The 18077-nt window shown below is 36.8% G+C and overlaps 1 protein-coding gene across 1 annotated transcript in view; it reads left to right on the plus strand.

Moving 5' to 3' along the window:
* DNAH14 (dynein axonemal heavy chain 14) overlaps window positions 1–18077 on the plus strand; it is a 346391-nt gene that overhangs the window by 74873 nt on the left and 253441 nt on the right. Inside the window, exons 17-20 of the mRNA XM_087424245.1 lie at window positions 5208–5549; window positions 9392–9761; window positions 11274–11464; window positions 15067–15312. Of these exons, the coding sequence (XP_087280371.1) occupies window positions 5208–5549; window positions 9392–9761; window positions 11274–11464; window positions 15067–15312 (1149 nt within the window). The remainder of the gene's footprint in view (window positions 1–5207; window positions 5550–9391; window positions 9762–11273; window positions 11465–15066; window positions 15313–18077) is intronic.

Consider the following 18077-nt stretch of genomic DNA (forward strand, 5'->3'; position numbering starts at 1 on the left):
TGCATGCAGAGGTGAATCAGACTATAATGTTTACAAGCACTGATAGTGGTATGAGACTGCCTAAGTTCAAAACCTCTGATTCAGCCATGATGGAGGAACAAGGATTAGACTTAATTTCCTGATATAAACAACTAGAAAACTGAATCAAATATATGAAAGAAATACTTTCAGATACTGAATAACAGGCAGTACAGGATTGTGATCCTGGAGATAAGGGAAGCAAATGAGAGAAGGGATTTCTGCCTGGAGGCAGTTTTTGGACTGCAAGAGGGAAGAGGAGCCAGAATAGAGCCCAGTGGCCTCACTGAGTTGAGATGGCTAAAATTTGCAGGTCAGAGTCCTATAAAGAAGGGAGCTCTAGAAACAAAAATCCCCAGAAATCTGCATGGAAGGTACCATGACTCTTTATCAAGTAGAGTTACCAACTATGTCTATTCATGAAAGTCCACAAAGATGAGCCAAAAACAACCAGGAGTTGTAAGCAGAACAGTTTTCAGAACTCGCACAAGTCAAGTTCCAACAGCCAGAGTGAAGGGTCTCAGTGATTATTCAGGGTATTCATGGAGATCCCAGAAGGTTACACCTTAGTAATGGAGCTGATCTATCTCTAAAGGGAAGGCCATTCCAAATCTACTCTACCAAAGATTAAAAATAGGCCTCAAAAAGATCAAACTGATCTGCAAATAAATACCTCAAAAAAAAAAATGAAGGATAGCACTCGTTAAACAAAGACAACAAAGATCAGACATATAACATGTAGCATTAACAATGCCTGGCTTTCAATCAGAAATTACTAAATATGCCAAGAAGAAGTGACCACAACTAGGAGAAAAAAGAAATCAATGGAAACAGGCCTAGAAATGACAAAGAAAATGGAAATATCAGACAAAGACATTACAACAGCTTATATAATTATGTACAAGTATTTAAATTAAAACATGAACATAACAAATAGATAGAAGAGATAAAAAAGAGCCAAATGGAACTTAAAGAGATGAAAAATACAATATCTTCAATGGAAATTCCACTTCATGAGATTAATAGCAGATTAGACACTACAGAAAAAAAATCTGAACTTGAAGAAATAGCAATGCAATCTATCACAAAAGAAGCACAGAGAGGGAAAAATACTAAGAAACAAGACAAAAACATAGCTTCAGCGACCTGTGGAATAATACCAAGAGGTCTATCATATGCGTAATTGTAGTTTCACAAGGAGAGGTGAGAGGGAAGGACAGACAAAATATCTGAAGAAAAATGAAATAATTTCCAAATCTGGTGAAAACTATAAACCAACAGATTTGAGAAGCTCAATGAAATCCAAATGTAGAAAACAACACCAAAAGCATAATCAAATTACTGAAAACCAATGATAAAGAGAAACTCTTAAAAGCATTAAGAAAAAAGACAAATGAAAGATGAGAAACAGAAAAAATATATTACAGACTTCCAAAAAATTATGCACACAAGAAGACAATGGAATAGCATCTTTAAAAAGAGAAAAATCTTTGGAAATAGTCGTGCGCCGCATAATGACATTTTGGTCAACGACGGACTGCATATACAATGGTGGTCCCATAAGATTAGTACCATACAGCCTAGGTGTGTAGAAGGCTATACCACCTAGGTTTGTATAAGTACTGTAAGGGAGGAAGAAATTTACTTCTACCCTTCTAGATCCTTCTGGCTGATCTAAGAATTAAATCGACATGAGACAGATTAACAGGAGAAAAAAAGTTTAATAACATGTATACATGGGAGAAACCCAGGAAAACCAAGTAACTCACCAAAATGGCCAAAGCCCTCACCTTAAATACCATCCTCAGCTAAAGACAGAAGAAGTTGTTGGGGGTGGGGAGAGTCAGGGACTTCAAAGGGAAGGAAGGAAATTCACAGATGGGTGAAAAGGAACAAGTGATGATTTGACCACACAGAAACAGAAGAACACAGAGGGGAGCCCCACAAACAGGGTTTTCTAGGCTCCTCCCTGTCCACCACCTAGTTCATGTTATGCTAAGGTGATAGGTCACTTCCCGAGACAGGTTTTTTTATCTGAATTCTTTTAGGCAGTTAAGGGAGAGGTAACAAGAAAAACTTTCTGAGTCTTTTGTTTCTTAAAAAGAAACAGTCTAAAATAATCCTCATGTTAAAGAGACACCTTTTGGGGTGGCAAATTTTGTTCCCCTTCAGTACACTCTGTGATGTTTGCACAAAGACAAAATTACCTTACACATTTCTCAGAACGTATCTCCGTCATTAAGTGACACATGATTGTATGTATAGCTAACAAGGGACTTGTATGCAGAATAGATAAAGAACTTTTACAAGTCAAAGCACTCAATAAAAATAATAAACAACCCAATAAAAAATGGGCAAAATATCTGAACAGACACTTCACAAAAGAAGATGGCCAGTAGGTACAAAATATACTGAATCAGGGAAATCATACTAATCAGGGAAACATACATTAAAACTACAGTGAGATCCCACTACACATCCATTGAAGTGGCTAAAATTAAAAAGACTGACAATAGCAAGTGCTCACTAGGATGTGGAGGAACTAGAACTTTCATACATTGCTGGTGAGAATGCAAAATGGTACAGTCACTTTGGAAAACTGGCAATTTCTTATAAAGTTAAATTTTCACTTACCATTTGACACAGCAATCCCACTCCACATCATTTACCTATAAGAAATAAAAATAACTCCACACAAAGACTTGTACTTAAATAGTCATAGAAGCTTTACTCACAAGTGCCAAAACCTGGAAACAATCCAAACATCTGCCAAGAAGTGAACAGATAAAAAAATTGGTATATTAATGCATTGGAATATTATTCAGCAATGAAAAGGAATGAACTACTGCTACACACAACTTGAATCTCAAAGCCATGTTGAGCAAAAGAAGCCCAATACAAAGGAGCCCCACTCTATGATTCCATATATATGAAACTTGAAAAATACAAATTTAATCTATAGCAGCAACAAGCAGATAGGTGGTTTTCTGAGGCCAGGGATAGGAGGAGAATGTTTGGGATGGGGCACAAGGGATATTTTTGGGCAATGAAAGTTTTCTATATTTTGATTATGGAAGTAATTACCCAGGTGTATAAATGTGTTAAAATTCATCATAATGTACAATTAACATTTCTTGTATGTAAGTTATGCTTCAATGCAAATTGATTTTTTTTTTAATCCTGGCTTTTCCCTTTTACGATTTGAAAGACTTAGTTAATCCTTATCCTTTCTGTACTTGAGTTTCTTTATCTGTAAATTGGGGATAATTTTAGTAACTAACCTAGAGTTGTTGTGAGAATTAAATGAGTTAACGACTGTAAAGCTCTTAAACTCTTTCTGGCACATAGTGAACACTATATGCGTGTGAGTTCCTATGAACCAGATTTCTACAATTAGAAGAATCACGGTTTTTAGTTCCAGAAAGTTGTTTCTGAGCTATAATTTTTTAAGGACCTGTTCTGAAAGTTTTGTTTAGTCATCCTCTCTCTGGCTGCGGCATGCCCCAAGGTGTGTTTGTATTTCCTGAGGCTTTTGCAAGCAGCTTCCCTTTATATGGTTAAGGAAATTCTCTTATTTTGATGAGAGTTCCTAATTTGATAGTTTTTTTAAATCATGAATGAATTTTATCAAATGCTTATTCTACATTTAATGAGATAATCATGAAGTTGTTTCCCTTTAATCTTTTCATGTGGGTAATTACATTAATTGACTTTCTAAGGTTAATCTCACATCCAGATTGATAGATTCAGCTTGCCACCATGCGCACGCACATACATAAACATTATTTTTAGGATTTTTGCACTTATGCTGGTAAGTGAAACAGGCCTGTGATTTTCTCCTCTTTTACCATCCTTATCTGGTTTTGGTATCAATGTGGTACTAGTGACATGAAGGAGGTTTGGGTATATTTCACCTTTTTCTACTCTCTCTACTCCACAAAATTGGAATTACCAGTTTTCTTTGTGATATGGATCTATGTTTTAAAATATTTTTTCTGGAATTTAATTGGGATTTGTCGTTGGAGTTATGATAGTTGTGTTTACTCAGTGTTCTGTTTTGATCATTTTCTATCACCTGTGGCCGGCACCATTATTCTATTTGATCCTCAGAACTACAGATGAGGATACTAAGTTCATTCAAGTGAAGCAAACTGCTTAGGTTGACACAGTTAGTAAATAATAGAGCTGAGATTCAAACACCAGCCTCTCTAATTTTAAAGCCTGTTCATATACACCCTGTGATAAAAATGTGTATGCCAGACCGCGTTCAAGCGTGCACAGACACACACTCAAAACACAGTGAAATTTCTGATGGGTTAACAGTAGTTATCTCTGAGTGATGGAATAAAAGGTATTTTCTATTTTTTAAACTTTTTTTGTATTGCAATTTTTGCATGAGCATCTATTACTTTTATAATCAAATAGAATAAAGTGTTTGAAAAATTAGAGACATATAGAGGCAATTAATTCAGGACTGTGAAACTGAAAATTGAGCTGACATTGATTCCAAAATTATGCGTGAGTATTCATTAAGAGCCCTTGAAACATGAGGAAACAATATGATAAAATTGTAATTTGAGTATAGAAATGCAATTATTTTGAAAGTTTCATGGAATGATATACACATACATATAAAAAGTGTGGATGTTATACATGCAGTGGATACAAAGAGGATTTGGAATCCGATTTGGGTTTGAATCATGGCTCTATAACTCACTAAATTTCTGATCTTAGGCTAATTAATCCCTCTGAGACTCACTTTCCTCCTATGCAAACTGGAGAAAATAACAGTTAACTAAAACATGCTATCAGAACAAAGCGAGATATGTATATGAAGAACCTAGCAGATAAATGCTCAAAAAGTAGTAGCAATTATTATGCAGTGTTCACATTTCAGGCATACCTTTGCTATTGCTATTACATTTATTTCTTAGAAACACAATTATTCATAATAGTACTTCTTTTATGTCTTAGTATCATTTATTTTATGTTAAGTACATTCAAGTTCCTTCTGTTAACAATAAAAAGGATTTGATCATGTTAATGCCCCAGTATTTAAACAATAGTCTAGATGATGTCTTCTTTTCTGAAATTATAATTATGTAAGTTAGTGAGATATTAAAAAGAGTAGTCTTCTAAGATAGTGAAAAATCATTATATAATTATAATTGACATGTTAATTATTTCAGGTTGTAGAATCATCATTGCGAAAGCTGGAATGTGATGCCACTGAAATAGAAGAATTTGTAGAATATTTTAATTTTTTGAATGAGATTTCCTCAAACATATCTAAATTAGAAAAAGAGTGCTCCACGATCACTCAGCTGTATTCTGTTGTAAGGTCTTACCAGATCCATATTTCAGAAGAGCAAGTTGCCATATATAAAATCCTTCTTATCAAATTTGGTCAACTAAAAGTTTCCATGAAGTTAAGTGAAACAAACAAAGACGCTACTATTGCTAAATTCAGAGACAATCTGGAAACGTGTATCACTGGTCTGCGGGGTGACCTTACTAATTTAAAAGCCAAAGTAAGTTTTTGGTTTTCATTAAAAATCAACTTGATCTTAGTCTCATGGAAGCCTAAGCATGTAGGTGTTTTCTTTCTGTGAAATCTTAGATAAATCATTTAATCCAAGTATTCGTAACCTGGATTCCACGTGTATTTTCACTAACCTGTAACCATGTGTATTTTCACTAACCTGTAACTGAAATTTAGCATTTTCTTCCATTATGAATGAATGTAGACAACAAACGACAGCAAAGTTGGTGACTTTTTCCACAGGCTTCAAAAGACTGCCGAAGGGGCCCCAAAGCATCAAAAGGGCTAAAAACCCTGACACCTTTCTGGGCCTTAGTCTGGGCCAAATAGAAATGATAGTTAAAACTTCACTCACCTATCATGAGGAGCAAACTCTAAAATAAACACCTAACATTTATTGAGCCTTTACTAAGCGTAGTAACTATGCTAGGTGCTTTACCCTTTTACCTACATGAAAAAAGAAAAAACCAAAAAAAACCCTGAGATTTAAAGAGGTTCAGTAACTTGTCTAAGATCACCCTATTGATATTTGCTAAGTGTGCTAGGTCAGACACTGACTGAAATGGAGGTCTGTACTGCAATAAGTTTACTGGAGAGTGCTTGTGGCAACAATGCGAGAGACTGAGGGAGTCAAGATAGGACAGAGAGAGAAGTGGAACTGTATGTAGTGTCATTGCCTCAAAGGATCCTCTGGGAACCTCTAGAACTGGGATGACTCTGCAGAGTTACCCTGAATGGAGGCAAGAGGGCTTGGCCTTTATACCCCCACCATGGAAGTGCAGAGGGGGTGTAATCTTGGATGACTTAGCTTTTCTCAGCCAAGAACAATTCCTGGGAAGGTCTCAACTATGCAGAGTAGGCATCTGTCTTCAAGTTCACTGATTCTTTCCTCTATCATCTCCACCCTGCAACTGAGCCAAATCCAGCGAGCTTTTATTTTTGTTTATTGTGTTTCTCAGGTCTAAAATTTCCATTTGGTTCTTCTTTATGTCTTTTTATTTTTCTTTGCTAAGACTTTCTATTTTCCCACTGGTTTCAAGAGGATTCACCATTTTTTTGTTGCAGCATTTTTATAATACCTGCTTTAAATTCTTTGTCAGATAATTCTAACACCTGTCATCTAGGCATTGGTATCTGTTGATTATCTTTTCCCATGAGTCGAGGTTTTCCTGAAATTTTTGTATACTGAGTAATTTTATATTATACATTTTGGATTAAATGTTGTGCTGTAAGACTCTGTGTCTTATTTAATCCCACAGAATGTTGATATTTTTGTTTAGGAAGGCAGCTGACCTAGCTAAGTTCAGGTCCCAAGTTCCAACCCACCTTCTTTGGGCTGTGGTTCCATCATCATTTCAGTTGTCCAAGTCTTTGCAGTGCTATTCAGATTTACACCATGCATGCACTATCCAGTGGTCAGTCTTGTTAGTGGTCAGTCTTGTTAGTGGTTTGTTAGTTTAGTCTCAAAGTCTCTGATATGCTGAATAGGATCAGATCCACATGTGTGCAGCTGAGGGGTGAGCCCGGGAGTTCATAAACAACTTGATAGCAGTCGCTTTCTGGACCAGTTGCTTTCCGGAGTATCTTTCTCTCTACAATCTTCCCAATATTTTCCAGATTCCTGGCACTCTTCTTTTCAGTCCTCTGGTTAGAAAGCTGGGGCTTGTTACTGTGCTCTGCCATCCACTTCCATAACTGCACCTGCATCTGGGGCAAACCAACAGAACACAGAGAGAAAACATCAACAGAGCTGACCCTCTCTGCAACCACAGCTCACCAGAACAGAGAGTCAAATTCTCCTCCCTCGAGTTTCAGCTCCTGAGGCTTTCTTTCATTGCCACCAACTGCTAACACCACCTTGGAGATGCTTGAGGGCTGGGGTGTGAGAGAACAGAAAAAAGAAAGAGAGAGAAGAGGGGTCTTCTACACCCTGCGCATTTAGGAACTGTCAAAGAAAACCAGAGTTGCACAGCAGTCAAAGTGGTAAAAGCAGATTTTTATTCAGGACTCTTGCAGTAGGGGAAGAGAGACATCAGTATAGAACTGGGCTCAGTTCCAAATACACTACGGACAAGTGGGAATTTATAGCCAAGGAGCAAGGAGGGAGTCAGCGGATGGAAAATTACTGAGGACACATCAGAGTAAGAAGGGTGCTGGCTAAACCGACCTAACAGGTTTCCTGCTGAAGACAGGCCAGGGAGATCAGACATCACTGGCGGTGGAGGAGGAGGAACCTGATCAGTTATCTAGGATGATCAGACACTGAGGGTGCGGGTTCTGCTTAAACTGACTTAGCGAGTTCTTAGTAAAACTGGATTTTACAAGGAAGTGCAGAGATGAGCCTAGGAGAGGGTTCATAAGCCCTACTAGGTTTGGGCAAGCAAAGAATCCTTGTCAGAACCTGTCCTGCTCCTCAAGTCAGGACTAGTCGGTTCTTCTGGAGCTCTCACTGTCTGTGCCCCTAAAACTTACTCCCAGGTTCTGTACATTGAGCTTAGGTCAGGGAATATTGAATGAAAAAATGGTAAACTCATTGCTAATTCGATGGTACTTCAAATTACCATTTTCTTCCCCAACCTGCCTTCTAGGATTTACTCTCAGGTTCCTCAAGCAGCTGCTCCCTGTACTCTGTCAAGGGTTTACAGCCGTATTCATTGCGAGAGACACGGTGGGGCATACTTACTCCATCTTCTGGCTTCAATTATATAACCTTTTAAACTATTTAATTTATATACCTCATGGCTGAGATCACTCTGTAAAGATCTCAATTTGACGACTGCTGATAGGATTGGCCAAAACTTTACCTGGAGTCCATCTAAGCTAGTAAGGTTATTTCCGCAAGTATTTCCTCCCTCTCTTAAGATAGCTCATTTACAAACATAAATAAATATTAACGAATGGGAAATTATGGGAGAAGCCTAAGGAAAATTTTATTATAGATCCATTAAATAGGCATCACTGTCACAGCTTATATATTAGGCCCTGTTCATTATCACAGATACTGTTTATCAATTTTATACAGCTTATTGTTTATGATTCTAATCAGTGTTTACTGGATGATCACACTACACATAACACAATGTTACACAATTCTATGCGTTAGATTTTTTAAAAGAATAAGGTGATAGGATCCAAATTCATTTATTCTTTCAACAACTTTTTAATAAACAACTGCCCTCTGTGTTTTACTGAACTAGGTTTTATGAGATGTACAAAAACAAATCAATGAAACTATCCTTAATCTTAAGAAGTTTATAACTTAGTAAGGGATAAATCAGGGCAAAATTTTACCTATATCCCTCTTTGGAGATCATTGTTGCAAATGTCCACAATTTCATGTGCAATAGTAAAACTTGCATACAAGGCAGCATGTGACAAGCATCATAAAAGTAATACCAAGTTCGACAGGATCAGAAAAAGGAAATGAGTTTGGGAGCCAAGCAGCTATAGAGCCATACCTTGGAACTGCCATGGTAAGCATTTGATGATGGGAATATGATTTACAACCTTAGAACTTCCTTGAAAAATTGTGAAAAATATTAACTATCTTTCAAGATTGTGTGTGGATTTAGTAAGTTAGGTAATGTGTCACTTACCACAGTGCCTGACATACAGAAGTTACAGCATAAATTATAGATATGATGGTAATAATAATTACATAATTTAAATTAATCATAATAAACACAAATAATTATAAATTAAGGACAATCTTTTCAGATGAAGATTGCAAATAATGTTTGTTAAAGCTTAGATTGCATACTAAAACGCTCAATAAACATGCTTAAGTTCCGAACATTATGATCTCAGACTGTCTTACTGCTATTTTTTTAGATACGAGCTCCTGTTCTGTTATCTGCTGGTACACAAGTGTCGACCGCAATGGAAATGATCCGGACTCTCACAGAGGAAACCGCAAGTTTAGCTAACAAAGCTAAAACATATTCAAGCTATCAGGATTATTTCAATGGTGCCCAATCTCAAATGCATTCTCTCAATATGGAAGAGATTACACAGATTGTGCTGTCTGAGATCTCTGACATTGAATATGACTTAACCTTGAGGAAACTATTATGGGATGCACGAGAGGAGTGGGGAACACTCTTTCGGGAATGGAGGAATAGTACTCTTGACAGTATTGATGTAGAATCAGTACACAGAAATGTTTCAAAATGGATGCATATAATCTTTATACTAGAAAAAGGTAAAAGTGTCTTTCTCAAGTTTTCCCACCTAGGATTATGCACAAATTGGCCTCTTTTTGGCCTTGTTTCTTTACCTGTTCCCAAGGGCTGACCATTAATATCTGGAAAGACAGTACAGGAGTATAGGTAAGAATCGTTTCCTGAGGCAAGAGAGAGATTAAAACTTGGCCAAAAAAATTTTTTTAAGTAATTAATAACAATTTTTGAATGCTTTAAAAGTTAGTGTCCTTGGTAGAACCCTAGACACTTCACCATGATTCTGGCCCTTCTTACGGCCAGAGATGTTTTGATGATAAGGGCCCACCTGCAGAACCTTCTCCCAAATCCTCACTGTGTATGCCTATAGTATCCTTTGGGCAGTGCAGGAAACAGCTAAGAAGCCATTTTGAGAAGTTTCCCTTCTGCTGATCGTCAAATCTGAAGCCTTGCCAACACAGAGATGCTGTCCCGTGTAAGAATTCTCTAAGATCATAACCTTTCCAAAAGGAAAGTTTTATTTCACCTGGCAGAGAATGTTTTTGCCTTTTAAACTCCTCCCTTATCTCTCAGCTATCCTTCAAGCTACACTTTCCTCTCCAGAAAAAGTCTAGAAAAGAGAAAAACTGGGGACAAATCACCCATAGTCCCACCTGCTTTAACATAACACTCGTTTGCACGTTCTCTCTCAATATTTTGTCCTATATCTGTTTCAGAGAACAGTATATAAAGAAACAAGTAAACACCACCTTCTTTTAACCATCAACTCCCACATAAAATCTTACTATTTGCCAAAGGATAGACTTGCAGAAACCAAAGTTATTTTCTTGCCCTTTTATTTAACCAGGTCTTGAAAAACAATTTTGTTATGCAGCATGGCTTTATGATAGAAGCCCCACTATACAAATTGGATATTCAAGAACATGGGGTAGTTTTCAGTTCTCCTGAGTCCCCAACTTTGGCTTTCCTTGCCCCTCCCCTTTTCTAAGTTGAATAAAAAGGTTATAAGGGTTGAAGCTTCAACTGCATAGGTTTTGAGTCCTGGACCTCAGTGGTTTGTCAATGCCAGAGGACAGACTAATGCTGGTCTACGGCAAAGTTTTTACCTACCTTTCCTACATTTCAGGATTAAAACATTTTCTTTATGAAATAATGGTGACAGTAGTTTTTCTCTTGATGTTCTTCCTTACTGAGCAGAATTTAACAGCCCAGTCTTTTGAATGTGTATGGGTGTATCTGTATATCAGTCTTGACAGTGAAAATCTTGCAAACCCTGTGGTAGCTGGCTATCCCTAGTATCAAATTTTCCAAGATAACTTGACTCTGATGGTCTTGAGTTTTAATCACCAGTCCTGATAACTATTTCTCTTTATTTTATAGGTGATTCTTATGGGATGGTGATGTTAATAGAACTCATTATTTTAGTGCAGACTAATAACTGATAAACTAGTATTAAATTAAGTAGCAAATTTGTTTTCTGGTTTTAAAAATACGATGAAGATATCATAAGCCTACTAACCCATTGCTATTTATAGGTTTACCTAAAAATGACATGTTGACACATCTTAAGCAATCAGTGACAGATTTTAAACAAGAACTGCCTATCATCATAGCTCTGGGAAACCCCTGTCTCAAGCCAAGGCACTGGGAGGCCCTCCAGGAGATTACTGGAAAGTCAGTTTCTCTTGATAAAAACTGTACAGTAGAGCATCTTCTAGCGCTCAAGGTAAATAAAAATAGTTTGAAAAAAAATAGGTTGAAATACCAGAGGGGTCAATTTTAAGTAGGCAAGTAAATCTACAAGGAATAGGAATTAGAAAAGGGAGAAGTTTATAGAATGTCTGGGAAAGTAGGAGTATATTAGAAGATGATAAATGATAGGAATTATGTTTAATTGGAGATATTGGGTAAGCCATTCATTATGCCATTATTATCTAGGTGACTAGAAAACAGTAATACTGGTTTTCATGTGTGACCAATGAAATTAGTGTCTTATTATTTAGCAGTGCTACTTCTTATAGAGAATACATTTTATAGGAATAGAAAAATCAAAACTACTATATTCCATTTTATATAAAATGAAAATATATTGAGTGTATTAGGATAGTCCTACCAATAACTTGATATTATATTTAAAATACATAATTAGCAACTATTTGATTTGCCATGCAGGTTTTGCTATAAAAACAGAATTTTCCCATGATTTTCATGGTTAAAACTTTTCTATTTTCATGCCTAGCTTACAATAAGCTTCATTTATGTTCCATGTTTCACAGTTGACAATATCTAATGTAATCAAAAATAGTATTTTATAGTTTTTTGCTAAATGATCTGTTATAATGAGGAAATGGGAAAAAATTTAAAAGAACTTAAAAAGAAGAATTTTTAAAAGACAACTTCAGTTGATTTTTAAAATTAGATTGTTTTATATCTCCAGCCCTAACCTCAGCCTCCCTCCTGAACTCACATATCCAGTTTCCTGTTCAATATCTCCACTTATATGTCTAAGAGATATCTCAAAATTAATATGTCCAAAAACACACTTCTCATTCTCCATCTCCCAAATTCTACTCTTCCTCTCTCTTCCCTCTCTCAGTTAATGGCACCTCCATTTTTTCTAATTGCTTAAGCTAAAAATCAGGAAATAGGGGCCGGCCCGGTGGCGCAGGCAGTTAAGTGCGCGCGCTCCGCTGCGGCGGCCCAGGGTTTGCCGGTTCGGATCCCGCGCACACACAGATGCACTGCTTGGCAAGCCATGCTGTGGCAGCGTCCCATAGAAAGTGGAGGAAGATGGGCATGGATGTTAGCCCAGGGCCAGTCTTTCTCAGCGAAAAAAGGAGGAGGATTGGCAGATGTTAGCAAAGGGCTGATCTCCTCACACAAAAAAATAAATAAATAAAAATCAGGAAATAATCTTTGTACGTTCTCTTGCTCTCTCACTCCTCATCCCATCTAAATCTCTCATCCTTTCCCGATGAGAGCCTCCTAACTGATCTATGTGCCAAGAGTGAATTCAGCAAAATATCTAGATAATTTCTGAACATATAGGTCAATGCCAACAGCTAGGTTTATTCAAACCAACATTCCAAAAATCTAATGCAATTTCAATGATATTTTCATTTTCAAAGTCTCGGGTTATTGGAATCACTCCTGGGCAAGTCAGGTAAAGAGTGAAATTTGGCCAAGTGTAGCACAAGCAATGAAAGTTAGGGCGAAAGGGATAATTCGGCACGTGTGTGTGGTGATGAGTTGTAATTGGTATTCGAGTGGTGAACATGATGTAATCTATGCAGAAATAGAAGTATAATGATGTACACCTGAAATTTATACAATGTTATAAACCAATGTTACTGCAATAAACAAAAATTAAAATAAAGATTAAATAAGAACAACAACAACAACAAAAAAAAGTGAACCAAAGTAAATTACTTTGAAAAGGAAAAAAAAAAAGTTAGGGTAGATATGCATAGAGGGGATCAGCTGGTGGCCTACATGGGGTTGGTGACGTAAATAACTCAAAGGATTCTAGTGAACTACTCTTACATTTCTAACATGAATAGATAGTTTAAAAAGGAAGTCCCACACTTTTTGGAGGATCCAAATTAAGATAATTCAACATCTGAACAAAAATGAACAAGGTTTTCAGCCTCCAAAATACTGTAGCCAGGAATCAAAGGAACCCCTTCTTCTTGAGGTTAATTATTATAGTAGTCAGAGGGGATAAGCTGACAATCAGTTGGTAATCTAAAGTGAACTCTAAGAGTTCCTGGATGATTTTGATCATCCTGTAGATATTCAACAACTTATTCAGTATAACGTAAGTGCCTAGATGGACAGGATTTGGCCCAGAAACTCAGCCTTCATTTACTAAAGCATGCATATCTTAGGGTTGACTCAGAGATGGTGGTCATGCTGCAAGACTGTCCAGAACAGGCTCTGATAGAAGACAATTAGTGATCCTATCAAATGAATAAATTATGACGTTATTTGACAACCATTCTGTCCAAAATGCTTTGCAGGCTCTGAGAAGCCTGTGACGTGAAAAGCATGTCATAAAGTAAGTTAAGAGGAAGAGGTCAATAGTATGTCTAAGATGAACATAATTACTTTATAGTTGACCACTTTCACTTTAGAAAGCCATGTGCTTTGTAATAGAGGCAGATAAGTAAATATGGGCATTAAGATGCATGTGAAACCTGCCAGATATTACCAAGTCAATTGGAAGATATGACCATTTGTCATTCAGGTCCCAAACTTTGACCATAAAGACTTGAAAGGGCCAGATTCCCTAGGTTGAAATTTTGCTTTACACATTGTCAGTGTCTGGATTTAGTTTTAGCAATTTCAGAATGTCATCATTAGGCAGAGAGTTCTTTATTCAGCATAGAAACTTGATGGTCCTGTGGTGCCTTATCTGCCTTTGACTGAATAATCTATGTCAAAAGGCAGACCTCTTTCCCAAAGCTGTTACTTAACACCATAGGCAGTCAATTGATTCCACCATTCTTACACCCATCTTTGGCAGACCCATAAGAGAGATGATGAAAACTAGCCATATTTGTTCATAGTCCCCACTGAGCTGCATTACCAAACCATAGGGATTAGGCATCACTTTTTAACCCCATGGAGATGACATATGGGAACAGTGTTAGATTCTTTTTTTGGGGGGATAAAAACAATCAGCCCAGTTAGTTAATTCTAAGATGTGGATATGAGAAGCACTCTGAGTATCTCTATTACAGTAAGTGAATTTGGAGATCTTCTATCAGGATCTTGTCCTATGGGAATTGGCAGTCAGTGTACATGGAAAGAAGGCCTATACATATTCCACTAATGTATTCTGAGACACTTACCCTCATGGAGCTGTGACAAAGAAAGCGAAGCCATGGAAAGCTGTGTCCATTAGAGTTACATTCTCTCAGATGATTACATCCCAAGAATTATCATGGAAAGTGAAAGCATGTCACAAAGTGAATTAAGTGGTTGGTATTAGTGCAGAGAAAACAAAGCTGAAGGAAATAATACCATCTGCCCATAAACAGAAGGTGCTGTTAACTATTCTTTACACTGACTAGAGTCAGAGAAATAAGCATTGTGGTTATAAATTTTCACTGAGCATGAAGAATGTGAATAGGATGATCAAAAACCGAAAAGGGCTATGTCATGAAGCTTAGGCCATGAAGTCTCTGGTTAGCATGTAAACCTAACTGGAATCAGATCTTCAACACTTCTGATGCACCTTCAACACGTTCATTTAAATCTTCTATTTTAGATGTATCGAGAATTGTATGCTCCACTGGATATTAAAAAATAATTTTTTCATTTTAGATGTTTCAGTACGAAGATGAAATAAACGGAATATCAACCTCAGCAACTAATGAAGCTGCTCTTGAAAATACGCTATCTAAGATTGTTGACCTTTGGAACACTACTCCTTTACATTTAGTTCTTCATCAAACAGAGACTTACTCTACCCTAATAATTTCATCTACAGATGACATATTAGCTCAGTTAGAAGAGTCTCAGATCGTGTTTGCAACAATTAAAGGATCTTCCTATCTTGGGCCCATTAAGGTAAATGTTATGGCAAAGGGAAAATGTTTTAATTGTCTCTAGTTTCATTTATCACTTTAATTTTTTGCATTCTGCAAGCTTTTGAATTGTATAAATCATTCATATACTTATATAGAAATTATATTGAATATTTAGTAGTTTGAATACTAAAAACACCTTTTTATGGGAACATTATTAATTATTCATGAGGAAATGTCAGAAAGTTTTATTTGGGCAGACAAGATAAATTTAGATCATATAAAAATATAACCCTATAGTGGATTGGAAGAATAAACATAGTTAAAATGTCTATATTACCTAAAGCAATCTACAGATTCAATGCAATCCCAATCAGAATCCCAATGACATTCTTCACAGAAATAGAAAAAAGAATACTAAAATTTATATGGGGCAACAAAAGACCCCGAATAGCTAAAGAAATCCTAAGAAAAAAGAACAAAGCAGGAGGCATCACAATCCCTGACTTCAAAACATACTACAAAGCAATAGTAATCAAAACAGCATGGTACTGGTACAAAAACAGACACACAGATCAATGGAACAGAATTGAAAGCCCAGAAATAAAACCACACATATACGGACAGCTAATTTTCGACAAAGGTGCTAAGAACATGCAATGGAGAAAGGAAAGTCTCTTCAATAAATGGTGTTGGGAAAACTGGACAGCCACATGCAAAAGAATGAAAGTGGACCATGTGCTATCGCCATTCACAAAAATTAACTCAAAATGGATCAGAGACCTGAAGGTGAGACCTGAAACTATAAAACTCATAGAAGAAAATATAGGCAACACACTATTTGACATTGGTTTTAAAGGAATCTTTTCGGATGACATGCCTACCCAGACTAGGGAAACTAAAGAAAAAATAAACAAGTGGGACTTTATCAGATTAAAGAGCTTTTATAAGACAAATGAAACCAGAATCAAGATGAACAGACAACCAACCAGCTGGAAGAGAATATTTGCAAAACATACATCTGACAAGGGGTTGATCTCCATAATATATAAAGAACTCACACAACTGAACAACAAAAAAACAAACAACCCGATCAAAAAATGGGCAGAGGAAATGAACAGACACTTCTCCAAGGAAGATATACAGATGGCCAATAGGCACATGAAAAGATGCTCAACATCACTAATCATCAGGGAAATGCAAATCAAAACAACACTAAGATACCACTTCACGCCCATTAGAATGGCTATAATCACCAAGACAAAAAACAACAAATGTTGGAGAGGCTGTGGAGAAACAGGAACCCTCATACACAGCTGGTGGGAATGCAAATTGGTGCAGCCTCTATGGAAAATGGTATGGAGATTCCTCAAAGAATTAAAAATAGAGATGCCCTATGATCCAGCCATCCCACTACTGGGAATCTATCCAATGAACCTGAAATCAACAATCCAAAGAGGCTTATGCACCCCTATGTTCATTGCAGAATTATTCACCATAGCCAAGAAGTGGAAGCAACCTAAGTGTCCCTCAACTGACGATTGGATTAAGAAAATGTGGTATATATATACAATGGAATACTACTCAGCCATAAAAAAAAGACAAATTCATCCCATTTGCAACAAGATGGATGGGCCTGGAGCGTATTATGTTAAGTGAAATAAGCCAGAAAGAGAAAGACAAACACTGTATGATCTCACTCATATGTGGAATATAAACCAACACATGGACAGAGAAAACTGGACTGTGGTTACCAGGGGCACTGGGGGTGGGGGGTGGGCACAAGGGGTGAAGGGAGTCATATATATGGTGATGGACAAACAAAAATGTACAACCCAAAATTTCACAATGTTAGAAACCATTAAAACATCAATTAAAAAAACAACAACAACAACAACAATGAGGTACCAGTACACACCTATTAGAATGGCCAAAATACAGAAGACTGACAACACCAAATAATGGTGAGGATGTGGAGGAACTCTCATTCATTGTTGGTTGGAATGCAAAATGGTGTAGCCACATTGGAAGATGGTTGGCGATTTCTAACAAAACTAAACGTACTCTTATCATACAATCTAGCAATCACACTCCTTGGTATTTACCCAAAGGAGTTGAAAACTTATGTACACATAAAAACTTGCACACAAATGTTTATGGCAGCTTTATTCATAATTGCCAAAACTTGGAAGCATCCATGATGTCTTTCAGTAGATGAAAGGATAAACTGTGGTACATACAGACAATGGAATATTATTCAGCACTTAAAGAAATGAGCTATTAAGCCATGAAAAGACATGGAGCCACCTTAAATACATATTACTAAGTGAAAGAAGCAAATCTGAAAGGCTACATACATGACTCCAACTATATGACATCCTGGAAAAGGGAAAACTATGAAGACAGTAAAAAGATCAGTGGTTGCCAGAGGTTAGGCTAGGGGGTAGGGTTGAATAGGTGGGGCACAGAGGATTTTTAGGGCAGTGAAAATACTCTGTATGATATCATATTGATGGATACGTGTCATTATATATTTATCCAAGCCCATAGAATGTACAACACCAAAATAAACCCTAATGTAAACTATGGCTTTTGGGTGATTATGATGTATCAACGTTGGTTCATCAGTTTTAACATTTGTACCACTCTGGTGAGGGATGTTGGTAGTGGAAGAGGCTGTATGCAGGTGGGGGCAGAGGGTATATGGGAAATCTCTGTACCTTCCTCTTAATTTTGCTGTGAACCTAAAATTACTCTAAAAAATAAAGTTTTAGTAAAACAGAAACAAAAACAAAACAAAGCAAACCA

This window comes from Ceratotherium simum, chromosome 36 (assembly GCF_057802395.1).
Source record: "Ceratotherium simum simum isolate JZ-2026a chromosome 36, ASM5780239v1, whole genome shotgun sequence".
NCBI lineage: Eukaryota > Metazoa > Chordata > Mammalia > Perissodactyla > Rhinocerotidae > Ceratotherium > Ceratotherium simum.